The sequence below is a fragment of the Oncorhynchus tshawytscha genome, linkage group LG22, assembly GCF_018296145.1.
Source record: "Oncorhynchus tshawytscha isolate Ot180627B linkage group LG22, Otsh_v2.0, whole genome shotgun sequence".
Taxonomy (NCBI): Eukaryota; Metazoa; Chordata; class Actinopteri; order Salmoniformes; family Salmonidae; genus Oncorhynchus; species Oncorhynchus tshawytscha.
Genome location: NC_056450.1, coordinates 3,116,169 through 3,140,875, shown reverse-complemented (window position 1 = coordinate 3,140,875; position 24,707 = coordinate 3,116,169). Strand labels below are relative to the sequence as shown.

Sequence of the window (24,707 nt, the reverse complement as noted above, 5' to 3'; positions counted from 1 at the left end):
CACAAAAACCCTTTAGAAATGAGGCCCTTGGTCTGTATGAGCGATGTGTTCCACTGGCTTTTTTTCACCAACTGACCAACCCACCAGGCAGCTGAAAGGAATTGGAACAATCGATAAGTGCAATCAGAAACATGGTGTAGATTGGATCTTTGAGGCACTTCTTAAATAAAAATAAAACTTTTGTCTCAGTTTTTTTTTCTGTTAATGAAAATCAATGCTGAGGAAAACGAACAAAAAGAAAGTTCATGGTCATGAATAAAACGTGCCACTTTGCATCAATAGAAAGGCATCATCAATTTGGAGTTGCTACCTACATTATAATACACAATAACTTGTATCATCATTTTTTCCTTCGTCATTGTACATTCTTATTTTGCTCGAGGCAGCGGAGCCTCCTACAAGTAAAAAAAACAAACAAAAAATGAATTAACAAAACAAAGTGCACATAACTTCAAGTTCTAGTCGTAGAACTGTCATATTCCATCCAGGGATGCGAGGGGCGGGACTGTCAAATCTGTTTTACGATGGCAGGCACAGAATGAAGTCGCTTTCTGTTGTTGAAATGTCATAGCCAGCCGTGCTGCTGACACAGAGATGGAGTTGTTGGGGAAACAAACAAAAAACGTGAAGACAATCAACAACCAGGTTTTGGAAATGTTCCTGTGTCCTTTTTTTATGTTGACCACCTCCAAAGAGTTTTTCCCAGGTGACAAAATAATGCAATGCATTATGGGGGATCCACAAAGAAAAAAAAGTATCAGTTTCGCACTCATGTCCTCGAACCTCGTGCAAAGCCAGGAGTTTCTTGTCCTCCCTCCATCCCAGAGGGAGTTGTTCATAGATTTGGCTGAGAGGGGGGGTGGACAGACACAGGTGGGAGAAGAGGTCTCTTCTCCCTCATACAGACTCCTCTGCGGATAGCAGCAGAGGGTTGATGTATTCAAATCCCTCAAACTCAGACTGGTCTATTCTCTTGATGACGTCCCTGGGAGAGGAGAGGGAGAAAAGAGGAGAGAGAGAATGGCAAAAAAGGTCATTTAACCCAGAACAAATAAAAATTGCTACAATGTGCTACTTTAGCCTGATTGGCAGCTTTAGACTTATTTTCTAGACATTTGTACAAGATAGTTATATGTAGGGAGGCGACGTGGCATATGTTCACTAGAGGGTAGCAGCTTACGGCTCCAAACATCGCCGGTTCGCTTCCTATGTCAGACACTCATCTTCAAATATAGCAGTGTGACTCTTTGGCTACTCACAAATTGTGTATCTGTGGGTTTCCTGTGTTTCATGGTTTTCGTGGCTATATGTGTTGCTTTTACCCTCAGTCCCGAGACCCCAGCAAAAAAAAAAAATTAATTTATCTGACTTTCATTTATCTGCATGCCCAGCCCTTACATTTAGCCTCACTATGATGTGTTTTACCATCTTCTTTTCAGGACAACCTGGGTTACAAGTAGAAATCAAAACTATTTGATATAAACAGTTGCATTCATGAGTTTTATTGATAAATGTCAATGAAAAAAAGATCCGCCAAAGCAAAAACCTGATCAAAATGTATTTATATGAATGCTGTAAGTACAGAAATGACTTGTTCAGTGGGAAATTAATATCCAACTAGTAAGTGGCAACTGTTTGGAGTTTGTGACAGCAACTATATGTGAACTTGTTACAATATTAAAGACACTATATTCTGGGATTTCCTATGATCTATGTAGAAGAACCCCATACCTTCTAATGAGCCTTGTGTAACATATGTGACAGCCTTGTCTCACATACACCGCTCTAGGTCAGCCCTCCTTAATCGCACATACTAATGGTTGATATCTACAGATGCAGAAGAAATGGAAAAATACAAATGGTACAATTCTCCTGTATTTTTGTATACTTTTTAGCCAGTAGTTCTGAAAGTAGCACTCACGAGCCAAAAGTGGTCCCTGAAAATTGCTTTGCACACTCTTGGCATTCTCTCAACTAGCGTCACCTGGAATGCTTTTCTGTGGCTAGGTCTTAACTTCTTTGGGACTGGGGGGGGCTGCAGTATTGAGTAGCTTGGATAATAAAGGTGCCCAGAGTAAACTGCCTGCTACTCAGGACCAAAAGCTAGAATTTGGATAGAAAACACTCTGAAGTTTCTAAAACTGTTTGAATGATGTATGTGAGTATAACACAACTCATATGGCAGGCAAAAACCTGAGAAAAAATCCAACCAGGAAGTGGGAAATCTGAGGTTTGTAGGTTTTCAAGTCATTGCCTATTGAATATATAGTGTCTATGGGGTCATATTGCACTTCCTAAGGCTTCCACTAGATGTCAACAGTCATTAGAACCTTGTTTCAGGCTTCTACTGTGATGTAGAGAGGTAGCTGCGTTCCTTTTCATTTCTAAAGACAAAGGAATTGTCCGGTTTAAATATTGAAGATTTATGATAAAAACATCCTAAAGATTGATTCTAGACATCGTTTGACATGTTTCTACGAACTGGATATAAAAAACTTTTTGTCAGAACTAAACAATCGCGCATTGAGCATTTGGATTACTGGGCTAAACGTGCAAACAAAAAGGAGGTAGTTGGACATAAATGATGGACTTTATCGAACAAAACAAACATTTATTGTGGAACTGGGATTCCTGTGAATGCATTCCGATCATCAAAGGTAAGTGAATATTTATAACGCTATTTCTGACTTTTCTGACACCTCTCCTTTGGAAAATGGCTGTATGTTTTTCCGTGGCTACAGTGCCTTGCGAAAGTATTCGGCCCCCTTGAACTTTGCGACATTTTGCCACATTTCAGGCTTCAAACATAAAGATATAAAACTGTATTTTTTTGTGAAGAATCAACAACAAGTGGGACACAATCATGAAGTGGAATGACATTTATTGGATATTTCAAACGTTTTTAACAAATCAAAAACTGAAAAATTGGGCGTGCAAAATTATTCAGCTCCTTTACTTTCAGTGCAGCAAACTCTCTCCAGAAGTTCAGTGAGGATCTCTGAATGATCCAATGTTGACCTAAATGACTAATGATGATAAATACAATCCACCTGTGTGTAGTCAAGTCTCCGTATAAATGCACCTGCACTGTGATAGTCTCAGAGGTCCGTTAAAAGCGCAGAGAGCATCACGAAGAACAAGGAACACACCAGGCAGGTCCGAGATACTGTTGTGAAGAAGTTTAAAGCCGGATTTGGATACAAAAAGATTTCCCAAGCTTTAAACATCCCAAGGAGCACTGTGCAAGCGATAATATTGAAATGGAAGGAGTATCAGACCACTGCAAATCTACCAAGACCTGGCCGTCCCTCTAAACTTTCAGCTCATACAAGGAGAAGACTGATCAGAGATGCAGCCAAGAGGCCCATGAACACTCTGGATGAACTGCAGAGATCTACAGCTGAGGTGGGAGACTCTGTCCATAGGACAACAATCAGTCGTATATTGCACAAATCTGGCCTTTATGGAAGAGTGGCAAGAAGAAAGCCATTTCTTAAAGATATCCATAAAAAGTGTCGTTTAAAGTTTGCCACAAGCCACCTGGGAGACACACCAAACATGTGGAAGAAGGTGCTCTGGTCAGATGAAACCAAAATTGAACTTTTTGGCAACAATGCAAAACGTTATGTTTGGCGTAAAAGCAACACAGCACATCACCCTGAACACACCATCCCCACTGTCAAACATGGTGGTGGCAGCATCATGGTTTGGGCCTGCTTTTCTTCAGCAGGAACAGGGAAGATGGTTAAAATTGATGGGAAGATGGATGGAGCCAAATACAGGACCATTCTGGAAGAAAACCTGATGGAGTCTGCAAAAGACCTGAGACTGGGACGGAGATTTGTCTTCCAACAAGACAATGATCCAAAACATAAAGCAAAATCTACAATGGAATGGTTCAAAAATAAACATATCCAGGTGTTAGAATGGCCAAGTCAAAGTCCAGACCTGAATCCAATCGAGAATCTGTGGAAAGAACTGAAAACTGCTGTTCACAAATGCTCTCCATCCAACCTCACTGAGCTCGAGCTGTTTTGCAAGGAGGAATGGGAAAAAATTTCACTCTCTCGATGTGCAAAACTGATAGAGACATACCCCAAGCGACTTACAGCTGTAATCGCAGCAAAAGGTGGAGCTACAAAGTATTAACTTAAGGGGGCTGAATAATTTTGCACGCCCAATTTTTCAGTTTTTGATTTGTTAAAAAAGTTTGAAATATCCAATAAATGTCGTCCCACTTGTTGTTGATTCTTCACAAAAAAATACAGTTTTATATCTTTATGTTTGAAGCCTGAAATGTGGCAAAAGGTCGCAAAGTTCAAGAGGGCCGAATACTTTCGCAAGGCACTGTAGGTGCTGACCTAACATAATCGCAAGGTGAGCTTTCGCCGTAAAGGTTTTTTGAAATCTAACACAGCGGTTGCATTAAGGAGAAGTTTATCTATAATTCCATGCATAACACTTGTATCTTTTATCAATGTTTATTTCTGTAATTTGATGTGGCTCTCTGCACTTTCACCAGATGTTTGTTTGAGACAATGCATTTCAAATGAGGTTTTTGGACATAAAGATTCACTTTATCGAACAACACACACATTTATTGCATAACATGAAGTCCTGTGAGTGCCATCTGATGAAGATCAAAGGTTAGTGATGAATTTAATCACTATTTCTGACTTGTGTGCCCTCTCCTTGGCTGAAAATGGTTGTATGGTTTTCTGTGACTAGATGCATTTACAAGAAGTTCATCTTTAAAATGGTGTATAATACTTGTATGTTTGAGGAATTTTAATTATGTGATTTCTGTTGTTTTGAATTTGGCGCCCTGCAGTTTCACTGGCTGTTGGCGAGATGGGACGCTACCGTCCCACATATCCCAGAGAAGTTAAAGGAGTTCCCACATGTGCTGAGCGCTTTTCCTTCACTCTGCAGTCCAACTCATCCAAAACCATCTCACTTTGGTTGAGGTCGGGTGATTGTGGAGGCCAGGTCATCTGATGCAGCACTCCATCTAACTCCTTCTTGGTCAAATAGCCCTTACACAGCCTGGAGGTGTGTTGGGTCAGTGTGTTATTTCATCACTTTGATGTCTTCACTATTACTCTACAATGTAGAAAATAGTAAAAATAAAGAAAAACCCTGGAATGAGTAGGTGTGTCCAAACTTTTGACTAGTACTGTATGTCACATATGTGCATCACGTTGCATTCTCTCTTGCTCTGCTGTGGGTGCATGATGTGCCTCTTGTTAGCTGTCACTCAAATGGTGAAGTGCTGAAGCCATTGGTTAAACTTGAATTGCTAGGGGGCTGGCCCACGAGGGGGGAAATGTAGCGCAGCACAGCTTCCAGAAAAACAGTTGCTTTCAGACTAGGGATTTCGTGGCTAATTGAGGTAAAGACAGTAATTCATCTCATAGATTATGCATGTGTGAACTACACATCGACACATCCAGCCCAAAGCGGGATGTTTAGAAAATACGTGGTAGTCGCCTGAGTTCTGGAGCATGTCTTTAAAGGGTATAGACATGCTAGTGCAGTACTTCAGGAGCTACCTTTACAGCTCTCCTATTCATAGGGAATCTTTGGCAGTCGGGTGAGAATAGTCCTATTTCAAGTCAAACATGGACATCATTACTAGGGTGCCAATGAGTAAGGCTATGATCCACCTAGTAGCTTACAGTTATTTCAAGCCAGCAATGTTCAAACAACCTCACCACTGTTCTAACACACAATCTACCATTAAACCCCAGCAAAAAAATGTCCCTTTGCACAATGTGAGAACGTAGAAGAAAGATCAGGATGTTGTTGCTTCATCAGTGAACTCTCCCCAGCTGAGCCCCCGGTTGGTTCCATTAACAAAGCGGTAATCATCTATAAATGAAGTGAACCGTGTGACTGGTTTGGAGTGGCTGTGTAAAAATAAATGTACTACTCTGAGAGCGTAGCTTCTGCTGCAGCTGCTTCTCCAACAACAGCAACATGTTGTTCCTCTGCATCTCAAATGGCACCCTATTCCTGTTATAATGCACTACTTCTGACCAGAGCCCTGTCAAAAGTAGTGCACTATATAGGGAATAGGGTGCCATTTGAGACGCATCCCTCATCTGCCGTAGTAAAGAAGGCTGACCGCACTCCCCAGGAGGGTAGGGTGGAGCCGCAGGAAGGAGGCCTCTTGGAAAGAGAGAGGAATAGAGAGGCTTCCGTACTGGAGATGTAGGTTGTCTTTAAACGCTGGTCCTGTTTGGTTGTGGTTATTTTGCCTGTAATGGCTGAGGTGAGGTTTAATGTTGGTAGAGATGATCCTAGACCAGTTTTGAGAAGCCTCATCTCCAGCTCATTGTAATCTAGATCCAGACACAAACACACCACCATGCCTCTAGAATCCCATTCAACACCCAGAAAATGCAATCTGTAAGATTCAACTGAAATTATACAAACAGTCTAAAATTATCAATGGATATTCTATCTGTGAGCACACTTGGGTGCTGCTAGCTAGATAACATTGTTTGAGTGAAGTCAGCGAGTAGCAGCAAACTTGAGGCAGTGAGAAAAGGAGGGGAAAGGCACAAGACCACAAAAGAGAAACAGAGCGAAGAGGGAACATTTGGGACACAACCAAAACAAACAAGAGTGCTCACTAGCACAAATGTTGCCTTTTTTCCAGAGACAGCTTAAAAGTGTTACCAGATGCGGAGAGAGCGAGCAACACAGAGAACGAGAGCACGGGGGAGAAAGAGACTGAGAGAAAGAGAGAGAACCAAGTGAGAGGAGGAAAGGGAGAAAGAAAATTATAAGAGGGGGAAAAAGGTTGTCAGAGCTGGGAGCTGAGAGAGAGGGGGCTCAAGGGAAGAAAGACAGACAGCCTTGTATTTCATGGTGGTGCCCACACACACACAGCATTCATAAAACAAAGTGGGACGGAACCAATCCAATCAACCTCCTCACTCTACCTACAATACAGATCCAGGGATTTAAAAACATTTCGTCCCTGTCTATAGACAAAAAATAAAGCCTTTGAATCTCTGTGGCTAGCCATAGAACATAGAAAAGACTGAATCCTTATTGCTTTGGGTCTCGCCGTACTCGCCATTTCCAAGACTGGTGAAGTCACGGCGCTGGCAAAAGCAAATGAAATCCTCTCTCTCACCCTCTCTCCTAGCTCCTTGGCAAGGGCTCTCAGGAAGCTAGGGTTTTTTAATGCAGCAAAGTAAATCCAAACAAGGAGGGTTTACCCATTTTCTCCCTCCCACTCACTCACTCTCTCTCTCACTTTTCTTTTTTCGTCTGCCAAACCCATCACAGAAGAGGAGGGGGCGTGATTTACATCACTCCCTCTCCCGTTCGGCAGGAGTGGGCGACATCACCCCTCTCTCCTGAGCGACACAGAAAAAGAGAGAGAGCGAGAGAGAGAGAGAGGCATCGCGTCTCTCCTTTTGAAGTACTGTGGGGCTGCCATGCAATGGCGTTTGAAGCCTGCTTGAGATCTCTTCTCCCATTGAACTGGCAGAGCTGCCAACTCACAACCCCCCTTCACCTCTTTCTCCTTCCCAACGCTAAACCCCACAGACTGTCACAGCAAACCTCAAATCCCTCTGCAAATTACTCCAGACAAGTGGGTGAGCCCCCAGTTGGCCCTAATGAGATGAGAGGTGCAGCTCTGGTTGATCTGACACACCTCGGTATAGACTCCTCGGCTGTCAGAACCCAAGAGATAATGTGGGCTTATACTGAGGGTAGATGGATAGATGATGGGACTATGTTAGAGTTCGAAACCGACAAAGGCAGGCAGGATACAGAATTTGAAGTTCAAATCGACTTAAAAATAAAAAACATATATAGACTTATGGACCACAGTTTCCAAGTATTCTGAAAACTGTATGTTCCTCGAAGTGCCTAGAATTTGCATTGTTCTCAGCCTTTTTCTTCTGATTTGTATGGCATCTGATTGCCAATATATTTATATAGAAAGCTGAATGGATAGAAAACAAACAAACATCGAGCCTTAACATGAAATTAGTCCACAATGTATCATTTAATTTTGCTAGCACAGACTGGAATATGTTCCGGGATTCTTCCGATGGCATTGAGGAGTACACTACATCACTCACTGGCTTTATCAATAAGTGTCCCCACAGTGACTGTACGTACATACCCCAACCAGAAGCCATGGATTACAGGCAACATTCGCACTGAGCTAAAGGGTAGAGCTGCCGCTTTCAAGGAGCGGGACTCTAACCCGGAAACGTATAAGAAATCCCGCTATGCCCTCCAACGAACCATCAAACAGGCAAACAATACAGGACTAAGATCGACTCGTACTGCACCGGCTCCGACGCTCGCGGATGTGGCAGGGCTTGCAAACTATTACAGACTACAAAGGGAAGCACAGCCGAGAGAGCTGCCCAGTGACATGAGTCTACCAGACGAGCTAAATAACTTCTATGCTCGCTTCGAGGCATGTAACACTGAGTCTGTAATACCCACATGTTCCATCCCAGAAACCCTAGACCCAATTTGCATACTGCAGATTCACAGATGATGCAATCTCTGTTGCACTCCACACTGCCCTTTCACACCTGGACAAAAGGATCACCAATGTGAGAATGCTATTCATTGACTACAGCTTAGCGTTCAACACCATAGTGCCCTCAAAGTTTATCACTAAGCTAAGGACCCTGGGACTAAACACCTCCCTGCAACTGGATCCTGGACTTCCTGATGGGCCGCCCCCAGGTGGTAAGGGTAGGTAACAACACATCCACCACGCTGATCCTTAACACGGGGGTCCCTCAGGGGTGCCTGCTCAGTCACCTCCTGTACTCCCTGTTCACTCATGACTGCATGGCCAGACACGACTCCAACACCATCATTAAGTTTGCTGTTGACACAACAGCAACAGAACTGATCACAGACAACGATGAGACAGCCTAAAAAGAGGTGGTCAGAGACCTGACCGTGTGGTGCAAGGACAACAACCTCTCCCTCAACGTGATCAAGACAAAGGAGATGATTGTGGACAAAAGGAAAAGGAGGACCGAGCACGCCCCCATCTCGTCGAAGGGGCTGGATTGGAGCAGGTTGAGAGCTTCAAGTTCCTTGGTGTCCACTTCATCTACAAGCTACCATGGTCCAAACACACCAAGACAGTCGTGAAGAGGGCACGACAAAACCTATTCCCCCTCAGGAGACTGAAAAGATTTGTCATGGGTCCTCAGATCCTCAAAAAGTTCTACAGCTGCACCATCGAGAGCATCCTGACGGGTTGCATCACTGCCTGGTATGGCAACTGCTCAGCCTCCGACCGCAAGGAACTACAGAGGGTAGTGCGTACGGCCCAGTACATCACCAGGGCCAAGTTTCCAGCCATCCAAGGTCTCTGTACCAGGCGGGGGCAGAGGGAAGAGCTAAAAATGGCCAAAGACTCCAGTCGCCCGAGTCATAGACTGTTCTCTCTGCTACCACACGGCAAGCGGTACCGGAGCACCAAGTCTAGGTTCAAGAGGCTTCTAAACAGCTTCTACCCCCAAGCCATAAGACTCCTGAACAGCTAATAAAATGGCTACCCAGACAATTTGCATTGCTCCCCCCCTTCTACACTGCTGCTACTCTCTGTTAGTATCTATATGCACAGTCACTTTAATAACTCTACCTACATGTACATATTACCTCAATTACCTCAACACTGGTACCCGTACCCCCTGTATATAGCCCCGCTATTGTTATTTACTGCTGCTCTTAATTATTTGTTATTCTTATCTCTTACTTTTTTGGGGGTATTTTCTTAAAACAGCATTGTTGGTTCAGGGCTTGTAAGTAAGCATTTCACTGTAAGGCCTACCTACACCTGTTGTATTTGGCGCATGTGACAAATAAAATTGGATTTGATTTTAATGAAAATGTTGACAAACTTCAGCCCAGTAATATCTATTGGCACCGCCTGCAAAGCCACATTGGAATAGTTTCCTGCAGCCGTGGAGAAAAGCCTGGCTTGTTTGTCATACTCTGGCTACAGAGCCCCTCGGTAGGACAGCAGCCACCTCTGTTGCTATGCCAAATCTTTTCAGCCCATTCTTTTGAAGTTAATCTAAAACAAGGATTCTGTCAAAGCCCCCGTGGACAACATGTCCACATTGATCAAAACATGGCGTATACACTGGAGAAAGAAGTCATTGTTGGAACCAAGGGCATTTTCTTTTTGTCATTGAAGACAATTTTTTTCAAAAACATTGAGTCGGGGACGTTGCATAGTACCACTCGTAAACAGACTGAAGAAATGTGGATAGCTGTTACAATATAAGATGTTGACACTTATGTTGCAGATTCTCAGGTGGTGAATGCTCTCTGGTTGTTCAATTTTAAGATATTGAAGATCTTCACCACTACTATCATAGACTATTGATGACTTTGAATGACCGTTATGCACTGAGTATACAAAACATTAAGAACACCTGCTCTTTCCATGACATAGCTTTCACCTGGTCAGTCTATGATCCCTTATTGATGTCACCTGTTAAATCCACTTCAATCAGTGTAGATGAAGGGGAGGAGACAGGTTAAATAAGGTTTTTTAAGCCTTGAGACAATTGAGACATGGATTGTGTATGTGTGCCATTCAGAGGCTTAATGGACAAGACTAAGTGCCTTTGAATGGGGTATGGTAGTAGGTGTCAGGTACACCAGTTTGTGTCAAGAACTGTAAAACTGCTGGGTTTTTCATGCTCAACAGCTTCCTGTGTGTATCAAGAATGGTCCACCACACAAAGGTCATCTAGCCAAATTGACACAACTGTGGTAAGCATTGGAGTCAACATGGGCCAGCATCCCTGTGGAAAACTTTCGACACCTTGCCTTGTAGAGTCCATTCTCCCTACTAATTGAGGCTGTTCGAGGGCAAAGGGGGGGGGGGGCAACACAATATTAGGAAGGTGTTCCTAATGCTTGGTATAATCAGTGTAGATATCCATGGAGCACAAAGGGGCAGTAAAATGAGTCACACGTTGAAAAACCCTGTATAGACTCGGTCTAGAAACAACCCCCTAGTGCCTAGCCGACCCGAGGTAAGGAATATGTAGACAGCTCAACCTTGCTCTGATAGGCTATAGGTTGAATTTTCACCATATTGTTTAAACGTATGAAATCAAGTGTCTCATAGTGGGTAAGGGCTAGGGGTTGTTCCTGGATAGGTCCCTAGTCTCAGACTCCAGTCTCCAATCCCTTATGGTACAGCGGTGACAGACTGGATTGGACTGGTCCTGAGAGAGGAGTGCCCCCTACTGGCCAACAACCATCACCATTCCCAGAGTTTAACTGGCCTTGCCCTGTCTAGCTCCCCTATCCACTAACCGTCCATATGTTATCAAGTTATTATAACACTAGTTATAGAACACTGAAACACTACCAGCTATTTGCAGTACTCTATAACATTAGTGTTTAAAATATGTGGTCATACACGCTTCATAACTAGTTTGATGACTCGTTAAATCTAAACTATATAGTCATTAAATATCTAGTCTTGATCAAATACGTAGTCTTCTGTTAGGCTAGTTATGTTGGTTTAGAGGGTGTTCACTTACTCATCGTCTGGTGTTAGCTGCACTGGTTCGTTAGTGAACTGGGTGTCAAAGTTCTCCAGGCCATAGTCGTCTGCGATCTGGGGCTTGAAGGGCGGGGCCATCTGTTTCTTCTCCAGCTGCATGGAGAGACAAGCACAACAACTTTAATGGAAAATTGGAGGATAATAGCAGACAATATTGCCACTCCTATTTGCCACATCTTCAATTTAAGCCTACTAGAAAGTGTGTGCCCTCAGGCCTGGAGGGAAGCAAAAGTCATTCCGCTACTGAAGAACAGTAAAGCCCCCCTTTACTGGCTCAAATAGCCGACCAATCAGCCTGTTACCAACCCTTAGTAAACTTTTGGGAAAAATGGTGTTTGACCAGATACAATGCTATTTTACAGTAAACAAATTGACAACAGACTTTCAGCATGCTTATAGGGAAGGACATTCAACAAGCCCAGCACACAAATTACTGATTGGCTGAGAGAAACGGATGATTAAAATATTGGGAGCTGTTTTGTTAAACTTCAGTGCGCTTTTGACATTATCGATCATTGTCTGCTGCTGGAAAATCTTATGTGTTATGGATTTACACCCCCTGCTATATTGTGGATAAAGAGTTACCTGTCTAACAGAAGACAGAGGGTGTTCTTTAATGGAAGCCTGTCTAACATAATCCAGGAATTCCCCAGGGCAGCTGTCTAGGCCCCTTACTTTTAAAAATCTTTACTAACAACATGAGTAAAGCCAGTGTGTCTATGTATGCGGATGACTCAACACTATACATATCAGCTACTACAGTGACTGAATTGACTGCAACACTTAACAAAGAGCTGCAGTTAGTTTCAGAATGTGTGGCAAGGAACAAGTTAGTTAAATATTTCAAAAACTAAAATCATTGTATTTGGGACAAACCCTAAACCTCAACTAAATCTTGTAATGAATAATGTGGAAATTGAGCAAGTTGAGGTGACCCTGGATTGTCAAACTTTCATGGTCAAAACATGTTGATTCAAAAGTAGCTAAGATGGTAAAATAAAGCGCTGCTCTGCGTTCTTAACACCATCAACAAGGCAGGTCCTAGAGGCCGTAGGTTCGTTGCACCTGGACTACTGTTCAGTCGTGTGGTCAGGTACCACAAAGAGGGACTTAGGAAAATTACAATTGGCTCAGAACAGGGCAGCATGGCTGGCCCTTAAATGTACATAGAGAGCAAACATTAATTATATGCATGTCAATCTCTCATGGCTCAAAGTGGAGGAGAGATTGACTTCATCACTACTTGTTTTCGTAAGAAGTATTGACAAGCTGAGTGCAACACGCTGTCTGTTTAAATTACTGGCACACAGCTCGGACACCCATGCATACCCCACAAGACATGCCACCAGATGTCTCTTCACAATCCCGAAGTCCAGAACAGACTATGGGAGGCGCACATTACTACATAGAGTCATGACTACATGGAACTCTATTCCACACAGGTAACTGAAGCAAGCAGTAGAATCAGATTTTAAAAACAGATAAAAATACACCTTATGGAACAGCAGGGACTGTGAAGAGACACTGTTTTATCTTTTGTTTTATGTGTAATGTGTCTTAATGTGTTTGGACCCCAGGAAGAGTAGCTGCTGCCCTGATAAAATACAAACAACACTGTCATTCGTGCACACTGTAGAAAAACATTTTGCAACGGACGACTAAAACGAACATTTCTAGAAAGTACAAGGTTCAGGTAGTCCCTCCATGTTTCAGTCCATTTTTCTGTTTTCGGAGTCTGGTAAATATTACCTGGTCCATGCTAGCCTGGTCCAGATTGTCACAGAATAGCAATTACGTATTTGAAAGGAAACAAATACTTATGTGACCCAGGTGTGACATGCACAGGTTATCTTTGTAAATGTTGCACTGTACGTCTGTTTATTGGCATTGTTGAATATACAGTATCAGTCAAAGCTTTGGACAGCTAACCATTCCAGGGTGTTTCCTTTATTTGTACATTGTAGAATAATAGTGAAGACATCAAAACTGTAAAATAACACACATGGAATCATGTAGTAGCCAAAACAGTGTTAAACAAATCAAAATATATTTTATATTTGAGATTCTTCAAAGTAGCCACTCTTTGCCTTGAAGACAGCTTTACACACTCTTGGCATTCTTGGCATTCTCTCAACCAGCTTCATCACCTGGAATGCATTTCAATTAACAGGTGTGCCTTGTTAAAAGTACATTTGTGGAATTTCTTTCCTTCTAAAGGTGTTTGAGCCAATCAGTTGTGTTGTGACAAGGTAGGGGTGGTATACAGAACATATCCTTATTTGGTAAAATACCAAGTCCATATTATGGCAATAACAGCTCAAATAAGCAAAGAGAGACAGTCCATCATTACTTTAAAACATGAAGGTCAGTCAATGCGGAAGATTTCAAGAACTTTTAAAGTTTCTTCAAGTGCAGTCGCAAAAACCATCAAGCTCTATGATGAAACTGGCTCTCATGAGGACCGCAACAGGAAAGGAAGACCCAGAGTTACCTCTGCTGCAGAGGATAAGTTAGTTACCAGCCTCAGAAACCACCTCAGATTGAAGCCCAAATAAATGCTTCCCAGAGTTCAAGTAACAGACACACCTCAACATCGGGGCGGCGGGGTAGCCTAGTGGTTAGAGCGTTGGACTAGTAACCGAAAGGTTGCACGTTCAAATCCCCGAGCTGACAAGGAACACATCTGTCGTTCTGCCCCTGAACAGGCAGTTAAGAAGGAAAGAAATTCCACAAATGTACAAGGCAGTCATTGAAAACAAGAATTTGTTCTTAAAACTGACTTGCCTAGTTAAATAAAGGTTAAACAATTGTTTTTTTAAATCAACTGTTCAGAGGAGACTGCATGAATCAGGCCTTCATGGTGGAATTGCTGCAAAGAAACCTCTACTAAAGGACACCAATAAGAAGAAGACTTGCTTGGGCCAAGAAACACGAGCAATGGACATTAGACCGGTGGAAATCTGTCCTTGGGTCTGATGAGTACAAATGTTGGATTTTTGGGTCCAACCGCTGTTTCTTTGTGAGACGCAGAGTAGGTGAACGGATGATCTCCGCATGTGTGGTTCCCACCGTGAAGCATGGTGTGATGGTGCTTTGCTGGTGACACTGTCTGTGATTTATTTAGAATTCAAGACACACTTAACCAGCATAGTTGGACTATCATTTGTTTTTCAACAGGATAATGACCCAAAACACACCTCCAGGCTGTGTAAGGGCTATATGACCAAGGAGAGTGATGAGTGCTGCATCAGATGACCTGGCCTCCACAATCACCCAACCTCAACCCAATTGAGATGGTTTGGGATGAGTTGGACCGCTGAGTGAAAGAAAAGCAGCCAACAAATGCTCAGCATATATGTGGGAACTCCAAGACTGTTGGAAAAGCATTCACTGCTTGAGAGAATACCAAGAGGGTGCAAAGCTGTCATCAAGGCAAAGGGTGGCTACTTTGAAGAATCTCAAATATATGTTGATTTGTTTTAACACTTTTTTGGTTATTTCATGATTCCATGTGTTATTTCATAGTTTTGACGTCTTCACTATTATTCTACAATGTAGAAAATTGTTTTTTAAAAATAATAAAGAAAAACCCTTGAATGAGTAGTTGTGTCAACTTTTGACCGATACTGTATGAATAAAATAAAGAAAAAGAGAGAAAAGCAGGAGAGGAAAAAATATGATGGCGGAAGGAAGGGTGAGCCTATCAATATTGTTAGTGGGTGATTCACTGGGCCCTGCAGAGTGAGTAAGGGTTCACATGTGGTTCGTTTCCATGGTTTTCCAGTCCTTCTCAGTCATGCAATAGTCAACCGAGGACCTTACATTGTTCAAAAAAACATCGTCTTTGTGTTTTATATACACTCCCCTCCATATGTATTTGGACAGTGACGCTTGACATTTTTATTTGGCTCTATACTCCATCCAGCATTTTGGATTTGAGATCAAATGTTTAATTTCAGGCGACAGTAGGCTATAGAATGTCCGCTTTTATTTGAGGGTATTTTCATATCTGTTTTAACGTTTAGAAAATGAAAGCACTTTATGTACAGTTGAAGTCGGAGGTTTACATACACCTTAGCCAAATACATTTAATCCTAGTAAAAATTCCCTGTCTTAGGTTAGTTAGGATCACCACTTTATTTTAAAAATGTGAAATGTCAGAATAATAGTAGAGAGATTTATCACATTCCCAGTGAGTCAGAAGTTTACATACACTCAATTAGTATTTGGTAGCATTGCCTTTAAATTGTTTAACTTGGGTCAAACATTTCAGGTAGCCTTCCACAAGCTTCCCACAATAAGTTGGGTGAATTTTAGGTCATTCCTCCTGTCAGAGCTGGTGTAACTCGCACACTCTTTTTCAGTCCGGCCCACACATTTTCTATAGGATTGAGTTCAGGGCTTTGAGATGGCCACTCCAATACCTTGACTTTCTTGTCCTTGGCCATTTTGCCACAACTTTGGAAGTATGCTTGGGGTCATTGTCCATTTGGAAGACCCACTTGTGACCAAGCTTTAACTTGACTGATGTCTTGAGATGTTTCAATATATGCACATAATTTTCCAACCTCATGAAGCCATCTATTTTGTAAAGTACACCAGTCCCTCCTGCATCAAAGGACCCACACAACATGATGCTGCCACCATCGTGCTTCACGGTTGGGATGGTGTTCATCGGCTTGCAAGCCTCCCCCTTTTTCCTCCAAACATAACGATGGTCATTATGGCCAAACAGTTCTTTTTTTGTTTCATCAGACCAGAGGACATTTCTCAAAAAAATACGATCTTTGTCCCCATGTGCAGTTGCAAACCGTAGTCTGGCTTTTTTTAATGGCGGTTTTGGAGCAGTGGCTTCTTCCTTCTTCCTTGCTGAGTGGCCTTTCAGGTTGTCGATATAGGAATAATTTTACTGTGGATATAGATACTTTTGTATCTGTTTCCTCCAGCATCTTTACAAGGTCCTTTGCTGTTCTTCTGGGATTGATTTGCACTTTTCGCACCAAAGTACGTTCATCTCTAGGAGACAGAACATGTCTCCTTCCTGAGTGGTATGACGGCTGCGTGGTTCCATGGTGTTTATACTTGGTCCTGCCGTACATACCTACATGTACGCTATGGTCACAAGACGCAAGCTTCCTCATTGTCCCTAGAATGTCTAAGCAAACTGCTGGAGGCAGGGCTTTCTCCTATAGAGCTCCATTTTTATGGAATGACCTGCCTACCCATGTGAGAGACGCAGACTCAGTCTCAACCTTTAAGTCTTTATTGAAGACTCATCTCATCTGTAGGTCCTATGATTGAGTGTAGTCTGGCCCAGGAGTGTGAAGGTGAATGGAAAGGCACTGGAGCAACGAACCGCCCTTGCTGTCTCTGCCTGGCCGGTTCCCCTCCCTCCACTGGGATTCTCTGCCTCTAACCCTATTACAGGGGCTGAGTCACTGGCCTACTGATGCTCTTCCATGCCGTCCCTAGGAGGGGTGCGTCACTTGAGTGGGTTGAGTCACTGATGTGATCTCCTGTCTGGGTTTGCGCCCCCCCCGGGTTGTGCCGTGGAGGAGATCTTTGTGGGCTGTACTCGGCCTTGTCTCAGGATGGTAAGTTGGTGGTTGAAGATATCCCTCTATTGGTGTGGGGGCTGTGCTTTGGCAAAGTGGGTGGGGTTATATCCTGCCTGTTTGGCCCTGTCCGGGGGTATCATCGGGTGGGGCCACAGTGTCTCCTGACCCCCCCTGTCTCAGCCTCCAGTATTTATGCTGCAGTAGTTTATGTGTCAGGGGGCTAGGGGTAGTCTGTTATATCTGGAGTATTTCTCCTGTCTTATCCGGTGCCTATGGGATCACATACATCAAACCTTGAAATACATAGCCTATATATTTACATAGACCCAATTCAATGAAGAATGACCATGGTAATTTGTTGTATAACTACTTCAGGAATATGAGCCCATCATGGACAGAAAAGGTGAAGAATTTACTCTGCAATGGTTATGAAAATAAATAGGTAACAGATTCCTGTGTCTTATTTTAGATTCCAAAAATAAAACACACTTGATTTTCACTATTCTCACTAACAGCAAATGGCTGCATCTTATCTGCCATTTGCACAAAATAGTTAAGCCTTATTTCAATACAATGCTTCAAGCACTAGAAGATGTGTGTATGCATGGTCTAAAGTTTGTGTGGAGGAAAGGACAGTTCAGTTTTTTTATAAATGACAACTTGTACACGCACATTTTGGGGTATATTTTGTATGTACGCATGGTTCATAAATGAGCCTCTCCTACTCAGAGGAAGTGGCCCAGGAGCCCGAGGGAACTTGAAAGGGGAGCTGGGGCCAAGGATGAGCGGGGTAACCAAAGACCCTTAGATCACATCACCATCTGACGTTGCCTGTGTGCGTGATGGCCGAGAGAGTAAGAGAGAGAGTGTGTGTGCGTGCGACTGTGTGTCTGTGACAGAAAGTGCGTGCCTGTATGTGTTTGAGAGCGAGTGCATGATACGGCAGCAGGGAGGACTCCAGAGGGGTGAGGAGATGATGATGATTACTAATTACAGCCAATCAACAGCAGGGGCCCGGCAAGGAGCTCTCACTGTCACATACTCTCTCATACACACACTCAAATGAACACACACAACTCATTTTTCACATCAATGTGTAGTTCCCTCAGTTTTCTCCCTCTGAAACCTTTAGTCAGTCTCTTGTTGAGTCATCTGACAAGTTATCAGGGCTGTTTGAACAGTTAAACTACAAGAAGGGGGGCTTTCTAAACAAAACAAAAAGGGTTCTTTCAAAACAGAGGGTACTGTAAGAACAGATATGGGGAGTGCTCATAGATATCTAATTTATCAACTACATAAAATCTTATAGGAAAGGCCAGAGCCTGTTTTTTAACATTTTTTATTTAACCTTTATTTAAGGCCAGTTGAGAACAAGTTCTCATTTACAACTGCAACCTGTCCAAGATAAAGCAAAGCAGTGCGACACAAACAAGACAGAGTTACACATGGAATAAACAAACGTACAGTCAATAACGCAATAGAAAAGTCTATATACAGTGTGTGCAAATGAGGTAAGATTAGGGAGGTAAGGCAATAAATTGGCCGTAGTGGCGAAGTAATTACAATTTAGCAATGAAACACTGGAGTGATATATGTGCAGAAGATGAATGTGCAAGTAGAGATACTGGGGTGCAAAGGAGCAAAAAATAATAATAATAACAATATGGGGATGAGGTAGTTGGGTGGGCTATTTACAGGTGGCCTATGTACAGGTGCAATGATCTGTAAGCTGCTCTGATTTAAAAAAAAATATTTAACCTTTATTTAACCAGGTAGGCTAGTTGAGACCAAGTTCTCATTTACAACTGCGACCTGGCCAAGATAAAGCATAGCAGTGTGAACAAACAACAACACAGAGTTACACATGGAGTAAACAAGTCAATAACACAGTAGAAAAAAAGAAAAAGAGTCTATACACATTGTGTGCAAAAGGCATAAGGAGGTAGGTGAATAATTACAATTTAGCAGATTGACACTGGAGTGATAAATGATCAGATGGTCATGTGCAGGTAGAGATACTGGTGTGCAAAAGAGCAGAAAAGTAAATAAATAAAAACAGTTTGGGGATGAGGTAGATAAATTGGGTGGGCTATTTCCCGATGGACTATGTACAGCTGCAGCGATCGGTTAGCTGCTCAGATAGCAGATGTTTAAAATTGGTGAGGGAGATAAGTCTCCAACTTCAGCAATTTTTTCAATTCGTTCCAGTCACAGGCAGCAGAGAACTGGAAGGAAAGGCGGCCAAATTAGAAAGGCGGCCAACCTGCTGGAGCGCGTGCTACGGGTGGGTGTTGCCAACGTGACCAGTGAACTGAGATAAGGCGGAGCTTTACCTAGCATGGACTTGTAGATGACCTGGAGCCAGTGGGTCTGGCGACGAATATGTAGCGAGGGCCAGCCGACTAGAGCATACAGGTCGCAGTGGTGGGTGGCATAAGGTGCTTTAGTTACAAAATGGATGGCACTGTGATAAACTGCATCCAGTTTGCTGAGTAGAGTATTGGAATCCATTTTGTAGATGACATCGCCGAAGTCGAGGATTGGTAGGATAGTCATTTTTTCTAGGGTAAGTTTGGCGGCATAAGTGAAGGAGGCTTTGTTGCGAAATAGAAAGCTGACTCTATATTTGATTTTAGATTGGAGATGTTTGATATGAGTCTGGAAGGAGAGTTTACAGTCTAGCCAGACACCTAGGTACTTATAGATGTCCACATATTCTAGGTCGGAACCATCCAAGGTGGTGATGATAGTCGGGCGTGCGGGTGCAGGCAGCGAACGGTTGAAAAGCATGCATTTAGTTTTACTAGCGTTTAAGAGCAGTTGGAGGCCACGGAAGGAGTGTTGTATGGCATTAAAGGTTGTTTGGAGGTTAGATAGCAGTGTCCAAGGAAGGGCCAGAAGTATACAGAATGGTGTCGTCTGCGTAGAGGTGGATCAGGGAATCGCCCGCAGCAAGAGCAACATCATTGATATATACAGAGAAAAGTCGGCCCGAGAACTGAACCCTGTGGCACCCCGATAGACTGCCAGAGGACTGGACAACATAACCTCCGACTTGACACACTGAACTCTGTCTGCAAAGTAGTTGGTGAACCAGGCAAGGCAGTCTATTTCTATCGGCCAAAAATTGGGCGTGCAAAATTATTCAGCCCCTTTACTTTCAGTGCAGCAAACTCTCTCCAGAAGTTCAGTGAGGATCTCTGAATGATCCAATGTTGACCTAAATGACTAATGATGATAAATACAATCCACCTGTGTGTAATCAAGTCTCCGTATAAATGCACCTGCACTGTGATAGTCTCAGAGGTCCGTTATAAGCGCAGAGAGCATCATGAAGAACAAGGAACACACCAGGCAGGTCCGAGATACTGTTGTGAAGAAGTTTAAAGCCGGATTTCGATACAAAAAGATTTCCCAAGCTTTAAACATCCCAAGGAGCACTGTGCAAGCGATAATATTGAAATGGGAGTATCAGACCACGGCAAATCTACCAAGACCTGGCCGTCCCTCTAAACTTTCAGCTCATACAAGGAGAAGACTGATCAGAGATGCAGCCAAGAGGCCCATGATCACTCTGGATGAACTGCAGAGATCTACAGCTGAGGTGGGAGACTCTGTCCATAGGACAACAATCAGTCGTATATTGCACAAATCTGGCCTTTATGGAAGAGTGGTAAGAAGAAAGCAGTTTCTTAAAGATATCCATAAAAAGTGTTGTGTAAAGTTTGCCACAAGCCACCTGGGAGACACACCAAACATGTGGAAGAAGGTGCTCTAGTCAGATGAAACCAAAATGGAACTTTTTGGCAACAATGCAAAACGTTATGTTTGGCGTAAAAGCAACACAGCCCATCACCCTGAACACACCATCCCCACTGTCAAACATGGTGGTGGCAGCATCATGGTTTGGGCCTGCTTTTCTTCAGCAGGGACAGTGAAGATGGTTAAAATTGATGGGAAGATGCATGGAGCCAAATACAGGACTATTCTGGAAGAAAACCTGATGGAGTCTGCAAAAGACCTGAGACTGGGACGGAGATTTGTCTTCCAACAAGACAATGATCCAAAACATAAAGCAAAATCTACAATGGAATGGGTCAAAAATAAACATATCCAGGTGTTAGAATGGCCAAGTCAAAGTCCAGACCTGAATCCAATCGAGAATCTGTGGAAAGAACTGAAAACTGCTGTTCACAAATGCTCTCCATCCAACCTCACTGAGCTCGAGCTGTTTTGCAAGGAGGAATGGGAAAAATTCCAGTCTCTCGATGTGCAAAACTGATAGAGACATACCCCAAGCGACTTACAGCTGTAATCGCAGCAAAAGGTGGCGCTACAAAGTATTAACTTAAGGGGGCTGAATAATTTTGCACGCCCAATTTTTAAGTTTTTGATTTGTTAAAAAAGTTTGAAATATCCAATAAATGTCGTTCCACTTCATGATTGTGTCCCATTTGTTGTTGATTCTTCACAAAAAAATACAGTTTTATATCTTTATGTTTGAAGCCTGAAATGTGGCAAAAGGTCGCAAAGTTCAGGGGGGCCGAATACTTTCGCAAGGCACTGTAGGCAGGGCAGGATGGATATAGGTCTGTAACAGTTTGGGTCCAGGGTGTCTCCCCCTTTGAAGAGGGGGATGACTGCGGCATCTTTCCAATCCTTGGGGATCTCAGACGATATGAAAGAGAGGTTGAACAGGCTGGTAATAGGGGTTGCGACAATGGCGGCGGATAGTTTCAGAAATAGAGGGTCCAGATTGTCAAGACCAGCTGATTTGTACGCTGCTCTGATAGCTGATGCTTAAAGATAGTGAGGGGGATATGAGTCTCCAGCTTCAGTGATTTTTGCAATTCGTTCCAGTCATTGGCAGCAGAGGACTGGAAGGAAAGGTGGCCAAAGGAGGAATTGGCTTTGGGGGTGACCAGTGAAATATACCTGCTGGAGCGCATGCTACTGTTGGGTGCTGCTATGGTGACCAGTGAGCTGAGATAATGTGGGGCTTTACCCAGCCAAGACTTAGAGATGACCTGGAGCCAGTGGGTTTGGCAACGAATATGAAGCGAGGGCCAGTCAACGAGAGCATACAGGTCACAGTGGTGGGAAGTATATGGGGCTTTAGTAACAAAACGAATGGCTCTGTGATAGACTGCATCCAATTCACTGAGAAGAGTGTTGGAGGCTATTTTGTTAATGACATCACCAAAGTCAAGGATCGGTAGGATAGTCAGTTTTACGGGGGTATGTTTGGCAGCATGAGTGAAGAATGCTTTGTTGCGAAATAGGAAGCCAATTCTAGATTTAATTTTGGATTGGAGATGCTTAATGTGAGTCTGGAAGGAGAGTTTAGTCTAACCAGACACCTAGGTATTTGTAGTTGTCCACATATTCGAAGTCAGAATTGTCCAGAATAGTGATGCTAGACGGGCGGGCAGGTGCGGACAGTGATCGGTTGAAGATTATGCATTTAGTTTTACTAGCATTTAAGAGTAGTTGGAGGCCACGGAAGGAGAGATGTATGGCATTGAAGCTCGTCCGGAGGTTAGTTAATAAAGTGTCCAAAGAAGGGCCAGAAGTATACAGAATGGTGTCGTCTACGTAGAGGTGGATCAGAGAATCACCAGCAGCAAGAGCGATATCATTGATGTATACAGAGAAAAGAGTCGGCCCAAGAATTGAACCCTGTGGCACCCCCATAGAAACTGCCAGAGGTCCGGACAACAGGCCCTCCGATTTGACACACTGAACTCTGTCTGAGAAGTAGTTGATGAACCAGGCAAGGCAGTCACTTGAGAAACCGAGGCTGTTGAGTCTGCCGATGAGAGTCGAAATACGGCTGCACAGTATTGTCTTTTATCAATGGCGGTTATGATATCGTTTAGGACCTTGAGCGTGGCTGAGGTGCACCCGTGACCAGCTCAGAAACCAGATTGCATAGCGGAGAAGGTACGGTGGGATTCAAAATGGTCGATGATTTGTTTGTTAACTTGGCTATCGAAGACCTTAGAAAGGCAGGGTAGGATAGATATAGGTCTGTAACAGTTTGGGTCTAGACTGTCACCCCCTTTGAAGAGGGGGATGACCGCGGCAGCTTTCCAATCTTTGGGAATCTCAGACGATATGAAAGAGGTTGAACAGGCTAGTAATAGGGGTTGCAACAATTGCGGCAGATCATTTTGTCTAGCCCAGCTGATTTGTAGGGGTCCAGATTTTGCATCTCTTTCAGAACATCAGCTATCTGGATTTGGGTGAAGGAGAAATTGGGAGGCTTGGGCAAGTTGCTGCGGGGGGTGCAGAGATGTTGACCGGGGTAGGGGTAGCCAGGTGGAAAGCATGGCCAGCCGTAGAACAATGCTTATTGAAATTCTCAATTATCGTGGATTTATTGGTGATGGCAGGGTTTCCTAGCCTCAGCGCAGTGGGCAGCTGGGAGGAGGTGCTCTTAGTCTCCATGGACTTTACAGTGTCCCAGAACTTTTGGGAATTTGTGCTACAGGATGCAAATTTCTGTTTGAAAAAGCTAGCCTTTGCTTTCCTAACCGCCTGTGTATATTGGTTCCTAAGTTGCATATCTCGGGGGCTATTAAATGCCAATTCAGTATGCCACAGGATGTTTTTGTGCTGGTCAAGGGCAGTCAGGTCTGGAGTGAACCAAGGGCTATATTTTTTATTTAACCTTTAACTAGGGAAGTCAGTTAAGAACAAATTCTTATTTACAATGACGGCCTAGGAACAGTGGGTTAACTGCCTTGTTCAGGGGCAGAACGACAGATTTTTACCTTGTCAGCTCGAGGATTCGATCTAGCAACCTTTCGGTTACTGGCCCAACGCTCTAACCACTAGGCTACCTGCCACCCCATATATTTTCCTAGTTCTACATTTTTTGAACAGGGCATGCTAATTTAAGATGGTGAGGAAAGCACTTTTAAAGAATAACCAGGCATCCTCTACTGACGGAATGATTCAATATCCTTCCAGGATACCCGGGCCAGATCGATTAGAAAGGCCTGCTCGCTGAAGTGTTTTAGGGAGAGTTTGATAGTGATGAGGTGTAGTCGTTTGACCGCAGACCCATTATGGACGCAGGCAGTGATCGCCGAGATCCTGGTTGAAGACAGCAGAGGTGTATTTGAAGGGCAGGTTGGTAAGGATGATATCTATGAGGGTGCCTGTGTTTACAGATTTGGGGTTGTACCTGGTAGGTTCATTGATAATTTGTGTGAGACTGAGGGCATCTAGCTTAGCTTATAGGATGGCTGGGGTGTTAAGCATGTCCCAGTTTAGGTCACCTAACAGTACGAGTTCTGAAGATAGATAGGGGGCAGTCAATTCACATATGATGTCCAGGGCACAGCTGGGGGCTGAAGGTGGTCTGTAGCAAGCGGCAACGGTGAGAGACTTGTTTCTGGAAATGTGGATTTTTAAAAGTAGAAGCTCGAATTGTTTGGGCACAGCATGACAGAACTATGCAGGTTCTCTCTACAGTAGATTGGAACTCCGCCCTCTTTGGCAGTTCTATCTTGTAGGAAAATGTTATAGTTAGGGATGGAAATTTT

At 43.4% G+C, this 24,707-nt stretch overlaps 1 protein-coding gene across 3 annotated transcripts in view; it reads right to left on the bottom strand.

Moving 5' to 3' along the window:
• Positions 1 to 205: 205 nt before the first annotated feature.
• Positions 206 to 24,707, bottom strand: part of LOC112233897 (protein kinase C zeta type-like) — a 151,640-nt gene continuing 127,138 nt past the window's right edge. For all 3 annotated transcript variants that reach the window (XM_024401800.2, XM_024401802.2, XM_024401801.2), the window contains 2 exons: positions 11,574 to 11,689; positions 206 to 985 (listed from right to left, as the gene is read on the bottom strand). In XM_024401800.2, the coding sequence (XP_024257568.1) occupies positions 898 to 985; positions 11,574 to 11,689 (204 nt within the window). In that variant the 3' untranslated portion in view covers positions 206 to 897. The remainder of the gene's footprint in view (positions 986 to 11,573; positions 11,690 to 24,707) is intronic.